Source organism: Silene latifolia, chromosome 3, assembly GCF_048544455.1.
Source record: "Silene latifolia isolate original U9 population chromosome 3, ASM4854445v1, whole genome shotgun sequence".
NCBI lineage: Eukaryota > Viridiplantae > Streptophyta > Magnoliopsida > Caryophyllales > Caryophyllaceae > Silene > Silene latifolia.
Genome location: NC_133528.1, coordinates 4,677,825 through 4,698,687, shown reverse-complemented (window position 1 = coordinate 4,698,687; position 20,863 = coordinate 4,677,825). Strand labels below are relative to the sequence as shown.

The window sequence follows — 20,863 nt, the reverse complement described above, 5'->3', positions numbered from 1 at the left end:
ATCTCCCCTGCATTTTTAGTATTCCCATTTATTTTCTCTCGATCTCCTAGACAATAATTTGATCGCTCTTTTCGACACACAAATATAACTTCTTTTTTGCTTGAAGATGACATTTTGTGAAAGAAAAGAGATTTTGATAAGTGGAAGATATAAAAAAATTAGAGTACAAAATAATATCACTAATTTTGCGTAAAAAAATATTTTCATTAAAATACACTTTTCATGTTATTATATAAATCTCTTGATTAATTTTGTTGTTTAAATTTTTTTTTTCAAATAAAATAAAATAATGAGAAACATTATAAAAACAATAAATTGCAATTTATAATCTATAATATAAATAATATACTAAAAATTAAAACTCTATAATTAAAGTGCATATAACGCACGTGGTCTATACTAGATACTAGTTGACCACCAATTCCAACATTGCACCTTATTTCCATGAGTTGGGCTATCACTTTAAGGGGGTGTTTGGTTCACCCAATATAGGTATGAGGTATGAGTTTGGAATGAACCAAACCCATACCATGTGTTTGTTTGACGGAAATGAAGGTTTCATACCCATACCTCAAACCCATGAGGTGTGGGTTTCTCATACCCATGGAGGGGGGTGGGTATGAGATTGATACCTATGGTATCAAATTACAGATATTAAAAAGTGATAAAAAAAATTGTAAAAAAAATATTTTTATATTTTTCATTTGATTAAATTTTATCTACATGATTTAATAGTATAAAAATTATTATTAAAAAAAATTGTATTTTGAAAATTTTTTTAGCTTTGATTGATTTCTAACTCCCATACCCCCAAAATTGAACCAAACACAAGGTATGAGGTATCAAGTTCCAACCCGATACCACCCAGGTATGATTCCCGATTCCAAACCCATACCCACGCGTGAACCAAACACCCCCTAAAATGTGGGCAGATAACAAAATGGAAGGCACCCGTCATATTTGTTGGGGGGCACAAGCAGAGAGCCGAATGCATAGAGTAAAGTAGATTATAGGTTTAATTTTTATGCTTCCAAACAATCAAAACCTCTCATTTCTTTACATTTTTTAGTTTAATTTTAGTTAATATTTGTAATTTACAACAATTGTTACAGTGTTTTTTTTTGTGGTTTGTAGGTGAAAATGAAGAAAAGGAGTCTCGATGAGGTTATGCACGCTTCCCCAGTGCATGAAACCCCGTTCGGGGTCATAACTTTCATCAACGGGACGGAATAAAGAATTACGGAGAAAAGTCAAATTTGGTCTAAACTTGGTCAACCCCGATCGATGTATCTCAAGATAATTTCATACAACCATGACTAACGAAAAATGAACTAACGCGCCTCATAATTAATCTGGATAGCCTTTGGACCCGTCTTATGAAGGCGAAGTATTTCCCGGATGGGGAGTTTATGACAGATCGGTTTGGAAATAATCCTAGCTATACGTGGCGAAGTATTTTCGATGCTCGAATGGTCATGGAACAGGGCCTTAGGCGGCGCATAGGGGACGATATGGATACGAAGGTTTGGGGCTATGCATGGATTCCAAACTCGCATACATGGCGTGTTATCTCGCCGTGTGGTCCGGGGAATGAGGTGATGAGGGTTGCGGAGCTGCTTATGTCGAATGGGTTCGAGTGGGATGAGGGGAAGCTGCGCCATTTCTTCTTGCCTTTTGAACGGGAACGCATAAGGAACATTCGGGTAAGCCCAAATAGACCGCGAGACATTTGGTATTGGGGGCAGGAAAGGGATGGAATTTACACGGTTCGTAGTGCGTATAAGATGTTGGCTGGTGAGGTGGGGGACATGGCAGACAGCTCAGATGGGGATAGAGTGAAGCGGCTCTGGAATCGACTGTGGAATTTTTCGATTTGGCCTCGTGTGAAGCTCTTCTTTTGGCAACTGTGTAGTGAAGCATTAGCTACGAGGGTGAACATTGTGGCGCGAGTCGGAGGTGAGTCTTCTTTTTGTTCCTTTTGTCATTCTTCTATAGAGTCAAGCTTACATTTATTTCGGGATTGTGGGGTGGCACAGTGGGTTTGGAAGGGGTTGGGGATTGAGGCTGCGGCGGAGCATAAGGGGGTGATGTGAAGGAGTGGGTGGAGGCTTGTTGGCAAGCTATGTGTGTGACGGAGTGTGTTAAATTGATGCATGGTTGGGTGTTGGGCTATATGGGAACACTGGAACAAAGTCATATTCGATAATGTTTTGGTTGAGCCGGAGCTAGTTGTTAAGAGGGCAAGGGATGTGATACAGGAGGGGTTGGGGGTAAGTGAGGGGGAGGTGCGGGGTACAAATGCAGCGCGGAGGTCGAAGGGAGGGGATAGGGAGGAAGGAGGGTGGAAGGCAGCGAGGCACGACTATGTTAAAATTAATGTTGATGCAGGGGTGAAGGATGGCGAGGGGTTACTACGGGAGTCATTTGTCGGGATTCAAATGGCGATGTGATGTGGGGCGTGTCGACTGGCCGGGATCAACAATGGGAGGTTCCTGTGGCGGAGGCGTGTGCGGTGCTTGATGGGTTGGAGGAAGTGGTGAGGCGGGGGATCCAAAATGTTGAAGTAGCGAGTGATTGCTTACAAGTTATTGAAGCTCTTAAGGAAGGGAAGACGGGACGAAGTACGTTCGTGCTGCTGATCGAAGACATACTCGAATGTAGTTCCAAGCTTCAGTCGGTCATATGGTTAAATGTTTCTCGTAATAATAATAATTGTGTAGCTCATGCTTTAACTCATTGTTTCCCTCGTGTTTCGGGTAAAGTTGTATGGGATGATGGCTTACCATCGTCTGCAAACTCTGCTGTTCATTTTGATAAGTTATTAATTGAGTAAGACCTTCGGGCAGTTGATTTCAAAAAAAAAAAAAAAAAATGAACTAAAGACTCGAAAACCAGCAGCATAATTTGTTTGGTTGGATCAAACCTAAAGCATAAGCAAACAGCTAGGAAATAGAGACGGTTTCAAGAGTAATACTGTCGCATGCATCCCCGTCAGTGTTCATGTTCATGTCAGGGACCTCGAAAAAAGCCTTCTTAATTAACATGAAATCACCTAATTCTCCGATGTGGAACTTAAACAAGACGTGCTCCTCCGGAACTGTCAGGAAGTGCACACTGACTTTATCGCTTAGAAAAGACACCTCCTTCATCAAACTTGTATAACTCCAATTGAACTCTGCCTGGTAGGTATCCTCGTTTTTCAACTCTGTTGGTTCTCTAACCGCATTCTGGCTATAGTCATACGCCCATTTTTTGTCGCTTCCAATCTCAAACGTTGCAAAGTCTGCCTTCCAATTAACGTTAACTGTAAACAACCGCACAGTCAATCATCTCCCTTATATATAGAATACGTAATTAATATGTAAACATGGTATGTTCGTATGATTACCAAGATCTCGTGTCTGCAGCGCACAGTCAATCATCTCCCTTATGTCCTTAGCAGGTACAGTTGTTTCATGGAGGACCGTGAAAAGGGGAAACATTGTAGCATTAGGAATTTCAACGATTTCAGCCCAAAAAACACAACCGAATACAGTTCCTGCTCAAAAACCAAATTAGCCAAACAAAAACTCGAAACAAATTAAAACAAGAATACAGAGAAAATAAAGTAAAGATATCAGAAAATACATCACTGACTCGACCAAACCTAACTCGAACCTCAACTTAAAACGGAAAACTCAAAGTAGACCGGTAAGGCGGTAATCCCATCACATAATCAATAGTTAACTTTCTCCCGATCAACATCAAAATCCAATCTTTTTCACATAATCTTATATTATATAAAAAAAAAAACTAATTCTTCAAAATTTTCTTTTTTTGATGATAAGGGGGTTGAATCCCACCGGGCTCATGCATTCCCGCACCACCACATGGACCATGTAAGCCACCCCTTTCGGGGGTGGCAGTGGCCAAGTGATAATCGCCTCAGCTGGTAGTCGAACCCGACACCTCTCAGCTCCTGCATTTCAGCAAGTTTCAAGGTTGAACCCGACTACCACTGGACTCGAGGAGGTCTCCAGTTTGAAAAAAGAATTCACTGACGTCTCAACTCGTAGTCGGGAATTATGGCTGGTCAAAGTTTATTCGTTAAAAAAGCTTTGAGCAACCATAAGAGTATCGGCTACGAGTTCAAAAAGCCGTGGATTTTTTTTTTTTTCAAATTCAAGGCCTTGATCAATAATTGGTTTGAAAAAAAAACCTTTTATAAACTCGTAACCGAGAATTATTGTCGGTCAAAGTATACCTTAGAAAGCGAAAAAGTTCAGGGGTATACGAGGGAATAAACATAAAATTGATAGATGAGGAGCTTACCAAAGCGAAAGGAAAGTTGATTAGTTCCACGAACATGAAAAATAGTGAGAGTATCGTCGTCACCATCAAGTTTGCGAGGAAGACCATGAGAAATTAAACGCAAAGGAGCCCAGAATCGAACAATTGATAATGGTACGTTGTTCCGAAAGTGGATCATACCAGAAGAGTTGAGAGATAGAGCGGCAGTAGCATTCTTATCCTTGTTCGTCACAGAAATTACGAGACTGTCAGTAGTGACCCCAACGATCCCGAACCCAGGGTCGTCGTCGTCTTTGAAAGTAGGTTCGAGAAGAGCTTCAATTGCAAGCTTCAATGTGCGAAGAGGTTTCATTTTTACGTAAAAGTTGTATTTAGGATCATTTGGATCTGTTGCTGGTTTTTCTTGGCGACGAGCAGTAGCCATAGCTATGGCCTTTGCCATTGACATTGACATTGTTGCTTCAACTATAATTGATTGAATAAATAAACTGATTATATGAGGTAATTAAGTCCTAATTATATATATATACTCGTATATACAAGTATACAACAACTAAAACCCTAAAATCGAGCTAACAATCGTAGAGTTAAAGGATACAATCATACAATATTGACTAACAAATCTATATCTATTCTATTCTATCTATATTATTAGAGGATCGATTATAGAGACTCCAATATTCGCGAACCAGTAATAATAGAATATTATTTAGGTATTGAAGAAAAGATAGAAGTAAAATTCTACTAGCAAAATAAGGGCAATCAAACTCTACTAAGACTCAAATTTGTGTAAGAATTTGAGTCTACCTATCTTAGGGTTATCATAAAAGTTGTTATGATATACATTGTCAAGCTCTATTTATCCTTAGAGTTGTATTTGAGTTTGGAAAGAATAGTTGGTCATTGATAAATCCGCGGGTGTACGTGATAGCCTGCAAATTACGTATATCAGATAAATTACTTGAGGGTGACATGCTCGAAATCTATTATGCATGGACTCAGGCCAAGAATGCTCCACAAGATTTTGCTCTTGGAGTCTTGGGGAGACTTGAACCTGGGAATTTCACCAAAGTTTTAACCTCTAAACTCCACCCTTGTGGGCAATATATTCATATATTAAATGATATAGTCCCTCCTATTCTCAATAACTCTCCCTATTCATAGAGGGCACGAGAATTAAGGGAGGGAATATTATGTGGTAAAGTATTGTAGTGGGTAGGAGATTTGAGAGATGGAAGGTATTGTGTGATATTATTGTGGGGGTGAGATGATTAAAATAAGTATTATTGTAGGGTAATCTTATTAAAATAAGATAAAGTATGTGTATTGTGGGGTGGGATAGGATGATTAAAATAAGTATAAATTTTTTCCAAATAAGAAAATAGGGAGAGTATTGTGAATAGACGAAAAAAGAAATAGGAAGAGTTATTGAGAATATGAGGGAGTATATATGATTGTGCCTAGCTATTTTGACAACCTTCTCCTTTTGCTTTATTATGATATATTATGAGTGTATGATGTATGCATGTACGTTTTTTTTATTAAAAGCCTATGTATATTATTTTCTAATGATGATTTTTCATTATCTTTTCAGGGCACAAATGCACGATGCTCAATATTATGAAAGATTGTCACTTGCCTTTGACAAAGCTTGAGTGATTTCGAGCCCATCACCATATGTGTTTGATACCATGTAAGCGTAAATTAACATTATGGTCTCATTTTGAATATCGTAAAGCAGCTTTTTTTTTTTCAATCGACCACCAAAATAATTTAGCTTCAAAAAAGCCATCTATAGTTAAGTTTCTCCCATCAAATTCCTTTATTAATAGTGTCTCTAAATGACTCGTCTTTATCGGGATTGTTGAGATCTTTTAATTTATTCTAACCTCGTCCCAATATTTAATGTAATTACTGTATAAAAGAGTAATTTTGTTCATATTGTTTCTTATGAACATTATTAAAAATAATGTCATTTCTTAAAAAAAAACTACTTCCAACCAAATAAAAACAATTTTAGTAAAATCAACGATTGAAATTACGCGTTCAAATGTTTAATGGGATAATTGACTAGGCAAATTGTAAATATATAACTATAATCAAAGATTAGCATTCTACAGGAGGCAAAACATAAAACCTGAAGAAGGTTTTTATTTAGTCCGTCTTATTTCAGACTCTCTGAAGCAAGACAGATTGTTAATTAATAACGAAGTGAGTACAACATAAATAGCATATAACTACCCAATTAATTCCAACAAACTAATCCGTTTCCTCTCCACTTCTCCCTTCTTCCTTTTAACTAACTTTCCCGCCAACCACCATTACTCCCAAGAAAACTCCATTAATCGCCATGTCGGAACCTTCAGAAGAAATCGAAAACCCACCACCTGATCCTAATTACAGCTTTTACCTAAAAATGAAACCTCTTCGCACATTGAAGCTTGCAATTAAATCTCTTCTTGATCCTACTTTCAATCATGATGGATTCGGGATGGTTGGCGCCAATAGTGACGGTCTCGCAATTTCGGTTAACAACAATGATAATGCTACTGCCACTCTATTGCTCAAGTCTTCTGGTCTGATCAAGTTTCAGAGCAACGCACCGCCGTCACCCATGGGTGCAATGTTAGCTCCTTTGCATTTAATTTCTCAGAGTTTTCCTCTTAATCTTGACGGTGACGACGATACTGTCGTCATTTTTCATGTTCAGGGAACTAATCGACTTTGTTTCGACTTTGGTAAGTTCGTCATCTATTAATTTTATATTTATTCTTGTTTTCTTTGTTGAAAAACTAGAGATCTTTTTTTTTTTTTTTTTTTTTTTTTTTTTTTTTTTTTTCTGATTTTACGATTTTTTATGGGGTATAGAAATTTCGTTGATCATGACAAAGTTCGTCGATGTTGGCCTAAAATAAATGAAGATTACGATTATGATGTCGATTCAGAAAAATGTTAATTTATCGATATTCTGCTGTGATTGTTCTTACTGATTTAATCAATTTAGAGAGCCGCGTGTTGTTCTAAGAACTAACCGTCTTTTTGTTTTTCGTTTTAAGTTCAGGTTCGAGTTATGTTTGGTCGAGTCAGTTTTCTGGTTTATTTCAATTTTTGTTTTGCTAATTTTGTTTTATGCAGGAACTGTACCACCTACTGGTTTTTGGGCTGAAATCGTCGAAGATCCTCATGTAACAATGTTTCCCTATTTGACGATCTTCAGAGCAATTACTGTACCAGTTGATGACGTAAGGGAGATGATCGAGTATATATTAGAGGCAGACGATCCTAGTAATGATACATGTATACGATATTTTCATCTTAATTACGTATATACATAGAAATGAAATTTGAAACGGAATCTAATTTCCGAGTTTGTTTACAGTTTTTATTGATTGTGAGGAAGAATTTGTAACGTTTGAGATTGGACGCGACAAAAAATGGGCGTATCACTTACGACAGAATGAGGTAACTACTACTCCAGTGCTTTCTGTTTTCCGAAATTGAGCAAAAATGTTGTTAATGGCCGTAATCTTAATGACTTTGAAATTTGAACAGCGTACATTCCACGGGTGGTTCAATTGGAATTATACAAGGTTGATGAAGGAGGCGTCTATTCTTGCCGATGAAGTTGTTGTCTACTTTCTGACAGTTCCGGAGCAGCATGTCTTGTTCCGGTTCCAAATTGGAGAATTAGCTGATTTGCTGTTACTAGAGAACGCGCTTTTGGTGATCCCTGACATGTCTGCAGAAACGGGTGCACCAGATGAAGATGTCAGCGAAAGTATTACCCTTGATTCCGTCTCTAGTTCCCTTTTTGACAAACTATGCCGCTGTTTTTTGAGTGTTTAGTTCATTTTCGGTAATCATGATATACACCGCTGAACTTATCTTTGCTTACTCCATTGTGGTGATGTCTTTCCCACAAAGAATAGTATACACATAAGTGTTATATATTTCCGGGAAAGAATTGAGAAATAATAACGCCTTATCTTCCTCCTCAAGCTTTACCTTTATCTTTTTTAACTCGTCTAACAGCCCATTGAACAAATTCACATGTCCGATTAATTTTTGTTCCTCATCCATCCTAAATCGATACAATTGTCGCTTCTACAATATATAGCTTGTTAGCCAAACTCTTGATCATGTAGAGGTTTTCCAACTTCTTGACGATGGAGAGTCGTCATCAAGAACACAAAATGACGACCAAATATGAGATGCACAAGCTTATGGTACTTTCACACTTAGGTGCAAACCTCTTCCCAGTCGTCATCATCATTTTCTCGGACTTACCAAGATGTACCAGGGATCCTTCAACTTTATTAATTTGTCAAAGGGTGAAAGCATAAAACTACTTTCATCATTAAATTTCGATAAAGCAAATTGAGACGTCACAAGATTGAGTTTTACTTGCAATATGTAGAATAATTACGGATTATAGAATAATTGTAATTTTGTTGTTACTTAAATAATAAGTGCCTAGTTTACTAAATTTTTAACCTTTGTAATTTTGACGCAAAAACAAAATATTAATTTTTTTTTATTATTTTAATTAGGGTGGGATTGCTATCACCATCTTATAAAGATAGCGAGGAAAATGCGTGTATAGAAACTTACTCAAGTTATAATAAATAGGTTGTTTTTTGGAGACGGGACATCAAATAATATACTCCCTCCGTCCCGGTCATTTGTTGTCCTTTGGTTTTGGCACAAATACCAAGGAAATGGGAGGTGGCCAATTACTAAATGACAAGTGGAATAAATTGATTTTGAATGATCAAATTAATCATCAAATTTTTTCTTAAATTAGAAAAGACAACAAATGACTGAGACACCCAAAAATGGAAAAGGACAACAAATGACCGGGACAGAGGGAGTAATATCTACGAAAATATTTGCTTTGCATTTTCTAAAAGATTAAAAAGTCTAAGTGATCTATTCCATATTTTATATCTCTGTCTACGAAACAACAAAGAACTTGTCTCACGATATCCATGTGAATATTATTATTTTACCCGTTTTAATTTTAAAATGGATATTACGGTGATGCGGTCTTAAAAGAAATCAACTGTAGATAAACACAAATTCTCAATAACGAACTTGAGTAGAGCATAAATAGCATATAACAACCTCATAATTAGTTACAACTAACTGATTCCCTTTCCTCTGTTTCTCTCTCTCATCTTTCTTATAACTAACTTTCCCGCCAACCACCATTACTGAAAACTCCACAAGAAAACTCCATTAATCGCCATGTCGGAACCTTCAGAAGAAATCGCAAACCCACCAACTGATCCTAAATACAGCTTTTACCTAAAAATGAAACCTCTTCGCAAATTGAAGTTTGCAATTGAAGCACTTCTTGATCCAAATTTAAGCAATGATGGGTTCGGGTTAATTGGGGCCACTGCCGATAATCTCGTAATTTCTGTTAACATCAACGATAAGAATGCTACTGCTGCTCTATTTCTGAAGTCTTCTGGTATGATCGAGTTTCTGAACAACGCTCCCCCGCCACCAATGGTTGGAATGTTGGCTCCTCTGCATTTCATTTCTCACAGTTTTCCTCATCATGATCTTGATGGTGACGATGATACTGTCATTATTTTTCATGTTCAGGGAACTAATCGACTTCACTTCGAGTTTGGTATGTTCTTCATCAATCAATTTTCTGTTTATTCTTGTTTTCTTTGTTCAAAAATTAGAGAATAATTGTTTTTTAATTGTTTTTAATTGGTTTTTAATTGTTTTTATATTCTTGTCGTTTCAGAAAATGTAAATTTGTCGATATTCTGCTGTGATCTGAAATAAATGAAGATTATTTTGACGTTGATTCGGAAATTCTTAATTTGTCGATATTCTGCTGTGATTTTTTTTTTGTGTAGATGACATTACTTCAGGATTATACTAAGCTCATTCCTTAAATCGACTCAAAAAGTGATTTGATTCGGAAAATTCTGTTGGGTTCCTTATGTTGATGATAACATGCCCACTTGATTTGTGTATTCTTAGTTTACCTTTTCAGGATTAATGATGTAATCAAGCTTGGATTAAGAAGTGTTGAAGTTGTTAATCATCCATTGTAATAAGTCATGTGTCATCTAATGTACAAGCAAGAAAGTAGAGTATATTAGAGTAATAGAAACAGATCCAGACATTTATTTGCTTTCTTTCACACGCAAAAAATTTTTGGATTATGCCACAACTCGAGAAACTTGAAGTCCCTTTTATCTTTCAAAAGCTTTCACGTGATTATCATTTTTCAAAGATAAAAATCAGATTTTTATTAAGGAGGTAGTATTCTTTAAAGAGTGGTTTGAATTATTTCAAAATGTTTCCTCTTTATGCAAATTCAATCCTTTGGTCTTTAAGAAAAGAAGAAATGCTTTTTGCCATATTTGTGTTTACTTGTCATCATGTGACTTGTCTCACATCCTTTGTTTTCTGATTTTGCATGAGCATTTAAGGTTATCCTTCAAACCTTCTTTCTCTTTTCTTACCTTTGCAAAAGACCCCTTTTTGGTGCAAGTTTTGGGTGGTTGCAAATGGTCTTCACATGTGAGGTCTTTGACCCTTCAAAACCCTAGCAACCCCCTCACTCACCTCCTCTATATAAACCGTGTGCCTCCTTCATAAATCCTTAAGACTTTTCTGAAATAATTCTTTCATCTTTGCAAATTGTTCTTAAAGCTTAAAAGTTGTGTTTATTTGCAAAAACCTTTAAAAGTCTTCAAGTGTCTTTCAGTTTCTACAGTCGTGGCTACTGTTGCTTTTCTATACTAAACTCTCTTGCTTAAAAGTGTTGATCTTGTAAAAGTTGTCCACCTCTATTCTTTGTTAAGAATGTGTTAGTGGAAACTTGATCCTTTACATTTTAAGTGTGTTAGTAGAGTTTAGGACGGAGTAGTCCTTATCTCTTGACAACCGGAGTAGGTTGTGAGTTGGCAACCGGAGTAGGTTGCGAGTTGTTGAGTTCTAGGACGGAGTAGTCCTTTAACTCTTGGCAATCGGAGTAGATTGCGAGTTAGCTTGTCTAGAACGGAGTAGTTCTTGTACTAGCTTTGCAACCGGAGTAGGTTGGCGTCTTTTATTACAAGGGTCTTTTAGTTTTCGGAGTAGATCACTAAAGGAAAGTAATAAAAAGTAGATTGGACGTAGGCACTTGAGTTTCTTGCCGAACCAATTCAAAAATCTCGTGTTCAAGTGCTTATTTCATTTCATTTGCCTTTTTACTTTGTTTGTTTGTTTTGTTTCGCTTAAACATAGAAGTAACATTCATCATCTTGTCGCATTTGGTCTGCATAACATTCCACAAACCGAGACAAATAGATACGATCGAACGATTGTTGCTTTCATACTTGAAAAACATTCATTGTGATACTTGTTCAATCTTTCAATATTATTCAAAGTATCCTCAAATCTCTTTTGTTCACTTAACTCACTTTAATCCAATAAAGTTGAAGTTAAAATTTTTTAAAAAAGAGTACCTAATTCACCCCCTCCCCCTCTTAGGTACTTGAATCCATAAACTCAACAATTGGTATCAGAGCCTCGTGCTCTTGATCGAGGCTAACCGCCTTAGAGTTTGATTCGTGGGTAATGGATTCCGAGAAACACTCCAAGATCCCGGTCTTTACCGGTTCGAATTTTGGATGGTGGAAACTCAAAATGGAACATTACATCAAAAGTATCGATTATCAATGTTGGAACATCATCCAAAATGGACCTCTTGCCATTGAGGAAACCGATATTCTTAACGGTTTCACCAAGACAAAAGAGGAAAGAAATTACAATGAGAACGACTTCAAGCTTGCCGAAAAGAATTCCAAAGCAATGTCGATTCTTCAACGTTGTGTTGGTGAGGGGGAAGTTAGTCGAATCTCCGGGTGTCCTACGGCAAAATCTATTTGGGATTCCCTTGTACTTGCATATGAAGGGACGTCCCAAGTAAGAAAACACCGTATTGATCTTCTCATGCAACAATATGAAATGTTTAGAATGTCAAAGGACGAGTCTTTAAATAATTTTTCTTCTCGTTTTTCTTGTATTATTAATGAGCTTCAAAGTCTAGGAAGGAATTTCGAGTCCGAGGACATCATTCGAAAAATCCTTCGTAGTCTAACCCCTAAATGGCAACCTAAAGTCACCGCCATAGAGGAAGCTAAAGACTTGTCAACCCTATCTCTTCATGAACTAATGGGATCACTAATGGCTCACGAGTTTAACCTCGATAAGCATTCTAGTGAGTCATCAAAGGGAAAGAGTCTCGCCCTCACATCTTCTCCAAGTGATGAAGAAGATGAGGAGGAAGACGAGTTTGCTATGTTCACAAGGAACTTAGCCGGGTTGGTCAATGGACAAGGAAACAAAGGGTTCACTAATAATTACTCGAAAAAACGCTTTCCTAAGAGACGACCTACTTCCACCGTGGGATGCTTTAAATGTGGTGATAAAACTCATCAAATTAAAGAATGTCCCAAGTGGGAAGAAATCAAATCTAAGGAAAGAAGAGAAAAGGTTAAAAAAGACTATAAACATAGAGTCATGAGTGCTATATGGGGAATGTCCGACTCCGAGGAAGATGAGGAACTCATCGAGGAGGAACTTGAGGCTAAAATGTGTCTTGCAAATCATGATAAAGAAAAAGTCTCAAAAACCTCAAAATTTGAACACTTAAGATGCCTCATGGCTAACCCCGACGATTCCGACTCCGATTCCGACAACGAGGTAAATCATCTAAAGGCCAAGGCTAGAACTTACTCCAAAGAGAAAGTATGTAAGCTTCTTGATCAACTTTTTGATAAGTGTCGGTCTCAAACTAATAAACTTGATATAATGCAAAATGAGATTGAGGAAATTGCTCAAGAGAACTTTAATCGAAAAATGAACTAAAAGCAACAGATGCGTCAACTGTCACATCCGAGGCATATAATGAAGTTAAAAGAGTCAACAAGTTAAACAAACATTTGACTAAAGAACTAGAGCGTCTTAGGTCGACACCCACGGACGTCTCTGACCTTGAAAATGTCAACACTACCTTGGTGATGCAAGTTTCCTCACTAACCAAGGAACGTGATGATCTTTTGAAGGACAAAGACGATCTTGAAAATGAGATCTATGACCTTGTTGTTGAAGTTGTAGACTTAAGAGAAACAGTCTCTAAGACTGTTGCTTCTGACCACGATTTAGACAAGTTCAAAAGAAAAGGTGAATGGTTGGAAAATGAAAATGAGTGTCTTAAGAGTGAGGTTGTTTGTCTCAAAAATGAAATAGAAGATCTACATGATAGGCTTACCTTCTTTCAAAAAGGTATGCCCGAATGTAGCACTTCTAGCTCTTCTCCTCACCTTAGATCCGATGAAGTCGTTGATCTAAACAAAAGACTTGACAAGATGACATGTAAATATGAAGAGTCCAAAGAAAAAATCATATATCTTGTGTCTAAGCTCAACAACCACACCCATGACTTCATTGTTGAGAAAAGATTGTCCATAGAAAGTGACAACGATGATGAACTTAAAAGAGAAAAAGAAAAGAATTTGCATCTTCTCTCACGTGTCCATGACTTGACCAATGAACTTGTTAATGCTAAGAACATCACTGAAAAATGGGAAGGAAGTCAAACCGTGTTAAACTTCCTCACGAATCAAACCGAGAAATGCGAGAAATCCGTTGGTTTGGGGTTCAAATGGAACAGGTGGGACCGATTGTTGCATCCAGAAGCCTAAAAACGATTTTAGAGGAAGGAAGTATGTAGGTCTTCCCGAATACATCATTTGCAATTATTGTGGTGACAATGGTCATGTTTTTAATGGTTGCACAAAACGATTTGATGACATTGATAAGAACACCAAAACATTAAAAGAAATGGACATTAAGAAAGACACCACAAGTTATGTTGATCACAAAAAGGGACCCAAATTCATTTGGGTTCCTAAACTCAAAAACTAATCTTGTGTAGGGCTTGGTGAGAGGCGGCCGCAATTGGTACTTGGATAGTGGATGCTCTCGTCACATGACGGGTGATAGAAGCCAATTCCTCTCACTTAAAGCGTATGATGGTGGCACGGTAAGGTTTGGTGACAACAAGAAAGGTGAAGTAATTGGTATTGGAAAAGTTGGTAAGTCATCCTTACTTTGTGTCGACAATGTGCGGCTTGTCAAAGGTTTGAAACATAATCTCCTTAGTATTTCTCAACTTTGTGATAAGGGTAATGTTGTTGAATTTCATGCTAATGTGTGTCGAATTTTTGATGCCACCACTAATGAACTAATACTCGAAGGAAGACGTGTCAAAGATGTTTACTTAACTAATTTGAACTCTCTATCCGGTCACACTTTGTCTTGCATGAGTGTAATGAACAATGATCCTTGGTTATGGCATAAAAGGTTTGGTCATGTTAGTACAAAAACTCTTAATACCCTTAAAAGACTTGATTTGGTTGAAGGCATTCCTAATATAAAATTTGAAATTGATAAAGTATGTGATGAATGTGCTAGAGGTAAACATGTTAAAAGTTCCTTCAAATCCAAAAGAATTATGAGTACATCTCAACCTTTGCAACTTTTACATATCGACTTGTGTGGACCAATGAGAACTAGAAGTAGAGGTGGTAGTCGTTATGTGTGTGTCATTGTTGATGATTACTCTAGGTTTGTTTGGGCACTCTTCCTAAGCTCTAAGGATGAGACATTTGATGAGTTTCTAATTTGGTTAAAGAAGATTCAAAATAAACTTGGTTTAAAACTTGTTTCAATGAGAACCGATCATGGAACCGAATTCTAAAACTCATCATTTGGTGCTTATTGTGATGACAATGGTGTAGACCATAACTTCTCGGCTCCTAGAACCCCACAACAAAATGGTGTGGTTGAAAGGATGAATAGAACCCTTGAAGGAATGGCTAGAACAATGTTATTAACTAGTAAGTTGCCTAAGAACTTTTAGTGGGCGGTAAATACCGCTTGCTACATTTATAATCGTGTCATGATAAGGAGTATTTTAAATAAAACTCCCTATGAATCATTGCGTGGAAGAAAACCCAACATTTCATATTTTAGATGTTTTGGAAGCAAATGTTTTGTTCACAACAATGGTAAAAACAATTTGGGTAAGTTCGATCCACGTAGTGATGAAGGAGTATTTATTGGGTACTCCGATCATAGCAAGGCCTATAAAGTTTACAATAAACGAACCTTGTTAATTGAAGAAAGCATCCATGTCATTTTTGATGAATCTAGTGTGCTTGGACAGGTACAAAACATGGATGATGATGATGAGGATGAGGATGATGAGTTTGAAATTGGTCTTGTTCGAAAAGACTTCGTGTTCACGGATGAAGAAGCTCCACACACCGAATTGCAACAGACACGAGACTGTCACCTTCAAAGGAGAGCAAAGAACTCGGGGGAACACGTAATACTCGATTTCTCTCTGGAAGCAACGGACCCAACGATCGTTGCATCCACCTCCGAATCAAGTATCCCAAAAACAAAGAGGATGAAGAACCTTCCAGGCCAATAGCAACAACCATCAGATCGATGTCTTGAGGGGGGGACAAGAAACTATTGTTCCAAAGAAGTGGAAACATCAAAGCTCTCATCCACTCACTAATCTCACAAGTGATCTCAACTCGGGAATTCGAACAAGATCATCCCTCAACAATCTCGCTCATCTCAATGAGTATTGTGCCCACAATGCGTTCCTTTCTCAAATTGAACCTTCAAATGTAACAATCGCCTTGACGGATGCGGATTGGTTGCTTGCCATGCAAGAAGAGCTCAATCAATTCAAAAGGAATGAGGTATGGCACTTAGTCCCTAGACCGCCTAATCGTACCGTCATTGGTACTAGGTGGGTCTTTCGCAACAAGCTTGATGACTCGGGAGAAATTGTAAGGAACAAGGCTAGACTAGTGGTGCAAGGTTATAACCAACAAGAGGGTATTGATTACGATGAAACCTATGCACCGGTAGCTAGACTTGAGGCCATACGATTGCTTATAGCTTTTGCGGCTCACAAAGGCATTAAACTCTTCCAAATGGATGTCAAAACCGCTTTCTTAAATGGATATTTGGAAGAAGATGTCTTTGTAGAGCAACCACCGGGTTTTGAGAACAATGATTTGCCTAACCATGTTTTCAAATTAGACAAAGCTCTTTATGGTTTAAAACAAGCACCAAGATGTTGGTATGATAGATTGTCTAAATTTCTTATTGAGAATGGTTTTAAAAGAGGCTCCGTTGACAAAACATTGTTCTTGAAGCAACAAATGACAAACTGTTGGTTGTACAAGTATATGTTGATGACATTATATTTGGTGCAACAAATGAACTCCTTTACTTATATTTTTCGAACTAATGAAATCGGAGTTTGAAATGAGCATGATGGGTGAGCTAGGATTCTTCCTTGGGCTCCAAATTAAGCAATCAAAGGATGGAATCATGATCCATCAACAAAAGTACATCAAAGAAATGCTTAATAAATTTGGGATGACTAATGGTAAGCCTCATGATACACCCATGGTAGCCGGGTCCAAATTGGACAAAGATGAACTCGGTAAGAATGTTAGTGATAAGATGTATAGAGGTATGATAGGCTCACTTCTTTACTTGACCGCAAGTCGTCCCGACATTCTCTTTAGTGTTTGTTTATGTGCTAGGTTCCAAGCAAATCCGAAAGAATCACATTTCAAAGCCGTTAAACGAATTCTTCGGTATTTGATTGGAACACAAAATCTTTACCTATGGTACCCCTTATATTGTCCTTTTGATCTTATAGGCTTTTCGGATGCGGACTATGCGGGGTGCACGGTGGATAGAAAGAGTACCTCCGGAATTGCAACGTTCTTGGGTCCTTGCTTGACTTCTTGGGCCTCAAAGAAACAAAACACGGTAGCTCTTTCTACGGCCGAAAGTGAGTACGTTAGCGCGGCACATTGTTGTTCTCAACTCCTTTGGGTAAAACAACAACTCTTGGATTTTGGTATTATTTTTGACTCCATTCCTTTAATGTGTGATAATACGAGTGCAATAAATATTTCCAAAAATCCTATTCAACACTCTAAAACTAAGCATATTGATATCCGTCACCATTTTATTCGAGATCATGTGGAAAAAGGACATATTAAACTTATCTTTTGCAAGACCGAAAATCAAATTGCCGATATTTTTACTAAGCCACTTGCAAGAGAACATTTTGAGAAATTTAGACTAGAAATTGGGTTAATTAATAGCTTGTGATTTTTAGTGTGAGTATTACAAAATTCCTTAATTGATTAAATTAAATTTGGATATATGTTATTAAGTGTTCTAAGTGCATTGACATCATGTTTGGACCAAAAATTGACACCGTATTTGTGAGTCGGTAATCACTCAACCTCATATCTAAATTTACGTTTATTATATGCTACCTTGCGTCTTTATTTCGAGTGATTAAATTTGTCTAGTTGGGCCAACCACCTCACTTACCACATTTAATGGGCCATTTACTATCTCAACCCACCTTCCACGCCTACCCGTCCAAACATCCCAATCCACTAAACCCTTCATCTCCAAATCCACTAAACTCCCTCATCTTACCTACCTATTAACCCACCATGGTCAAGACATCCTTCAATACCCACATACCCATCAAACCAACAAACTTGACCTCACCACCTGTCACATCACACCCACCGACATCCACAACTCCAACAATGACCCCAACCAAAATCTCCTACGCATTCCCACCTCAAACCTCAAACAGGACTCCTTCAACAAACCCCGGATCCACCAAACCCTCAACCATCACCGAACCCCACTGACCCTCCATCATCCGACGACATTCCCATCTCCACAATGGTAGGACGGCGCACACGTGGTGGTCGGAAGAAAAGCTCTATTGTCCCAAGTTCTTCCTCTGAACCGGTTATGGTAGTTGTTGAAGATATTGAAGAAGAAACCGAGTTTGATTTAAATGAGAATCCGACTAAGTCTACCGATTCCGGCAAGAAAAGCTAACAAAAGAAAGGAGAAAGCTTCTTCATCGTCGCAAAGGTCTATGTTCTACATATGTATCAAGAGATGATCGGGAAGTTGGTTAGAAAACGGAGATAGATGAAATTAAAAATTGAAGTTGGTTAAAAAAAAAAAAAAAAAAAAAAAAAAAACGGGAAGGCAATATGTGAAATGTCAAAGTGATTATTGGAAACGAGATAGATGAAATTGAAAAATGCGACGGTCTTGAGAAAAGAAGGAAAGCAAAAATTTGGAAGAAATTGAAAGGAAGTCACGAGTGTATGCCACTTTGTTGCTATGCTCAAAGGTCAAGATCAAATTTGTCAAGAATTTTCATGAAATGAGAGCAACATATAAGAAGTTGATGTTCCCCCATCACATGTCGTGTACTAAGGAAAATATGAGAAGTTGATGCTCTTTCATCATATGTTGAGAAGGTATATCGATGCATACCTTGGTGGTTTCAATATAACAAAATCCAATGCAACAGTTGAGATGACTGTGACTCGGCCCTTCATTGTCAAACCTCCACCTTTTTCAATCCTCTTCATTTTCCTCCAAAATGATGACCAAACTTCCGCACCCCTAAATTTGCCCATAATCACACTTGTCTTTTGCCTTACATCTTTTGTCCCACCTTGTTGTGCCCTTCTAAGACTATTTTTCTTTACTTGCTATTTTGATGCTTGGTGGTGTATGTTAAACTTTATTTAGCCGTGTTGAACTTTGATTAACTTATGTTTAATCTTTGTTTATGTTGACCTTGTTACCTTGTTACAATTACATGTGTCTTTTTGTGTTTTCTTGTGAAATATCTGCACTCTAATGCTTTTGACATCCCTATCCGTTTGATGATGTCAAGAGGGGGAAAAGGTAAACTCATGCTCTTAATCTCTTTGCATATTGATTAAACTAATGTCTTGTCTAACCTTCTTAGTCTTGAATCTTGTTTTGGGGCAATGTAAAATTGTCATGGTAGTTTGATTCTAACTTTTGCCTTAGGTAAGGTAATATTGTCCCTTCTCTATCATTTGATCTTGCTTGCTTAAAATCTTGAATTAAGGTGTTTACATTGCCTATACATTCGTTTGGGGCTTGTCATCATCAAAGGGGGAATTTGTTGGGTTCCTTATGTTGATGATAACATGCCCACTTGATTTGTGTATTCTTAGTTTACCTTTTCAGGATTAATGATGTAATCAAGCTTGGATTAAGAAGTGTTGAAGTTGTTAATCATCCATTGTAATAAGTCATGTGTCATCTAATGTACAAGCAAGAAAGTAGAGTATATTAGAGTAATAGAAACAGTCCAGGGCACGATCACTTGCTTTCCACGCAAACAAATTTGTTTGGATTATGCCACAACTCGAGAAACTTGAAGTCCCTTTTATCTTTCAAAAGCTTTCACGTGATTATCATTTTTCAAAGATAAAAATCAGATTTTTATTAAGGAGGTAGTATTCTTTAAAGAGTGGTTTGAATTATTTCAAAATGTTTCCTCTTTATGCAAATTCAATCCTTTGGTCTTTAAGAAAAGAAGAAATGCTTTTTGCCATATTTGTGTTTACTTGTCATCATGTGACTTGTCTCACATCCTTTGTTTTCTGATTTTGCATGAGCATTTAAGGTTATCCTTCAAACCTTCTTTCTCTTTTCTTACCTTTGCAAAAGACCCCTTTTTGGTGCAAGTTTTGGGTGGTTGCAAATGGTCTTCACATGTGAGGTCTTTGACCCTTCAAAACCCTAGCAACCCCCTCACTCACCTCCTCTATATAAACCGTGTGCCTCCTTCATAAATCCTTAAGACTTTTCTGAAATAATTCTTTCATCTTTGCAAATTGTTCTTAAAGCTTAAAAGTTGTGTTTATTTGCAAAAACCTTTAAAAGTCTTCAAGTGTCTTTCAGTTTCTACAATCGTGGCTACTTTGCTTTTCTATACTAAACTCTCTTGCTTAAAAGTGTTGATCTTGTAAAAGTTGTCCACCTCTATTCTTTGTTAAGAATGTGTTAGTGGAAACTTGATCCTTTACATTTTAAGTGTGTTAGTAGAGTTTAGGACGGAGTAGTCCTTATCTCTTGACAACCGGAGTAGGTTGTGAGTTGGCAACCTAGTAGGTTGCGAGTTGTTGAGTTCTAGGACGGAGTAGTCCTTTAACTCTTGGCAATCGGAGTAGATTGCGAGTTAGCTTGTCTAGAACGGAGTAGTTCTTGTACTAGCTTTGCAACCGGAGTAGGTTGGCGTCTTTTATTACAAGGGTCTTTTAGTTTTCGGAGTAGATCACTAAAGGAAAGTAATAAAAAGTAGATTGGACGTAGGCACTTGAGTTTCTTGCCGAACCAATTCAAAAATCTCGTGTTCAAGTGCTTATTTCATTTCCGCCGCCTTTTACTTTGTTTGTTTGTTTTGTTTCGCTTAAACATAGAAGTAATATTCATCATACTTGTCGCATTTGGTCTGCATAAACATTCCACAAACGAGACAAATAGATACAATCGAACGATTGTTGCTTTCATACTTCAAAGAAACATTCATTGTGATACTTGTTCAATCTTTCAATATTATTCAAAGTATCCTCAAATC

The 20,863-nt window shown here is 37.4% G+C and overlaps 2 protein-coding genes across 2 annotated transcripts in view; one reads left to right on the top strand and one right to left on the bottom strand.

Moving 5' to 3' along the window:
• Positions 1 to 2,895: 2,895 nt before the first annotated feature.
• Positions 2,896 to 4,780, bottom strand: LOC141645844 (uncharacterized). The gene is made up of 3 exons (XM_074454028.1): positions 4,312 to 4,780; positions 3,389 to 3,538; positions 2,896 to 3,304 (listed from the first exon to the last, which is right to left on the bottom strand). Exons 1-3 carry the CDS (start codon positions 4,742 to 4,744, stop codon positions 2,943 to 2,945), a joined length of 945 nt encoding a protein of 314 aa, XP_074310129.1. The 5' UTR covers positions 4,745 to 4,780; the 3' UTR covers positions 2,896 to 2,942.
• Positions 4,781 to 9,420: 4,640 nt separating this feature from the next.
• LOC141645842 (uncharacterized) overlaps positions 9,421 to 20,863 on the top strand; it is a 12,610-nt gene continuing 1,167 nt past the window's right edge. The window contains exon 1 of the mRNA XM_074454027.1: positions 9,421 to 9,931. Coding sequence (XP_074310128.1) covers positions 9,538 to 9,931 — 394 coding nt within the window. The 5' untranslated portion in view covers positions 9,421 to 9,537. The remainder of the gene's footprint in view (positions 9,932 to 20,863) is intronic.

What these genes read in the sequence shown, in the direction of transcription:
- LOC141645844 (XM_074454028.1), bottom strand. Translation starts at nt 4,744, where the DNA reads ATGTCAATGTCAATGGCAAAGGCCATAGCTATGGCTACTGCTCGTCGC. An exon ending in TCAACTTTCCTTTCGCTTTG is followed by an intron (nt 3,539 to 4,311) that starts GTAAGCTCCTCA and finishes GTTTTTGAGCAG; the next exon opens with GAACTGTATTCGGTTGTGTT. An exon ending in GCTGCAGACACGAGATCTTG is followed by an intron (nt 3,305 to 3,388) that starts GTAATCATACGA and finishes GGTTGTTTACAG; the next exon opens with TTAACGTTAATTGGAAGGCA.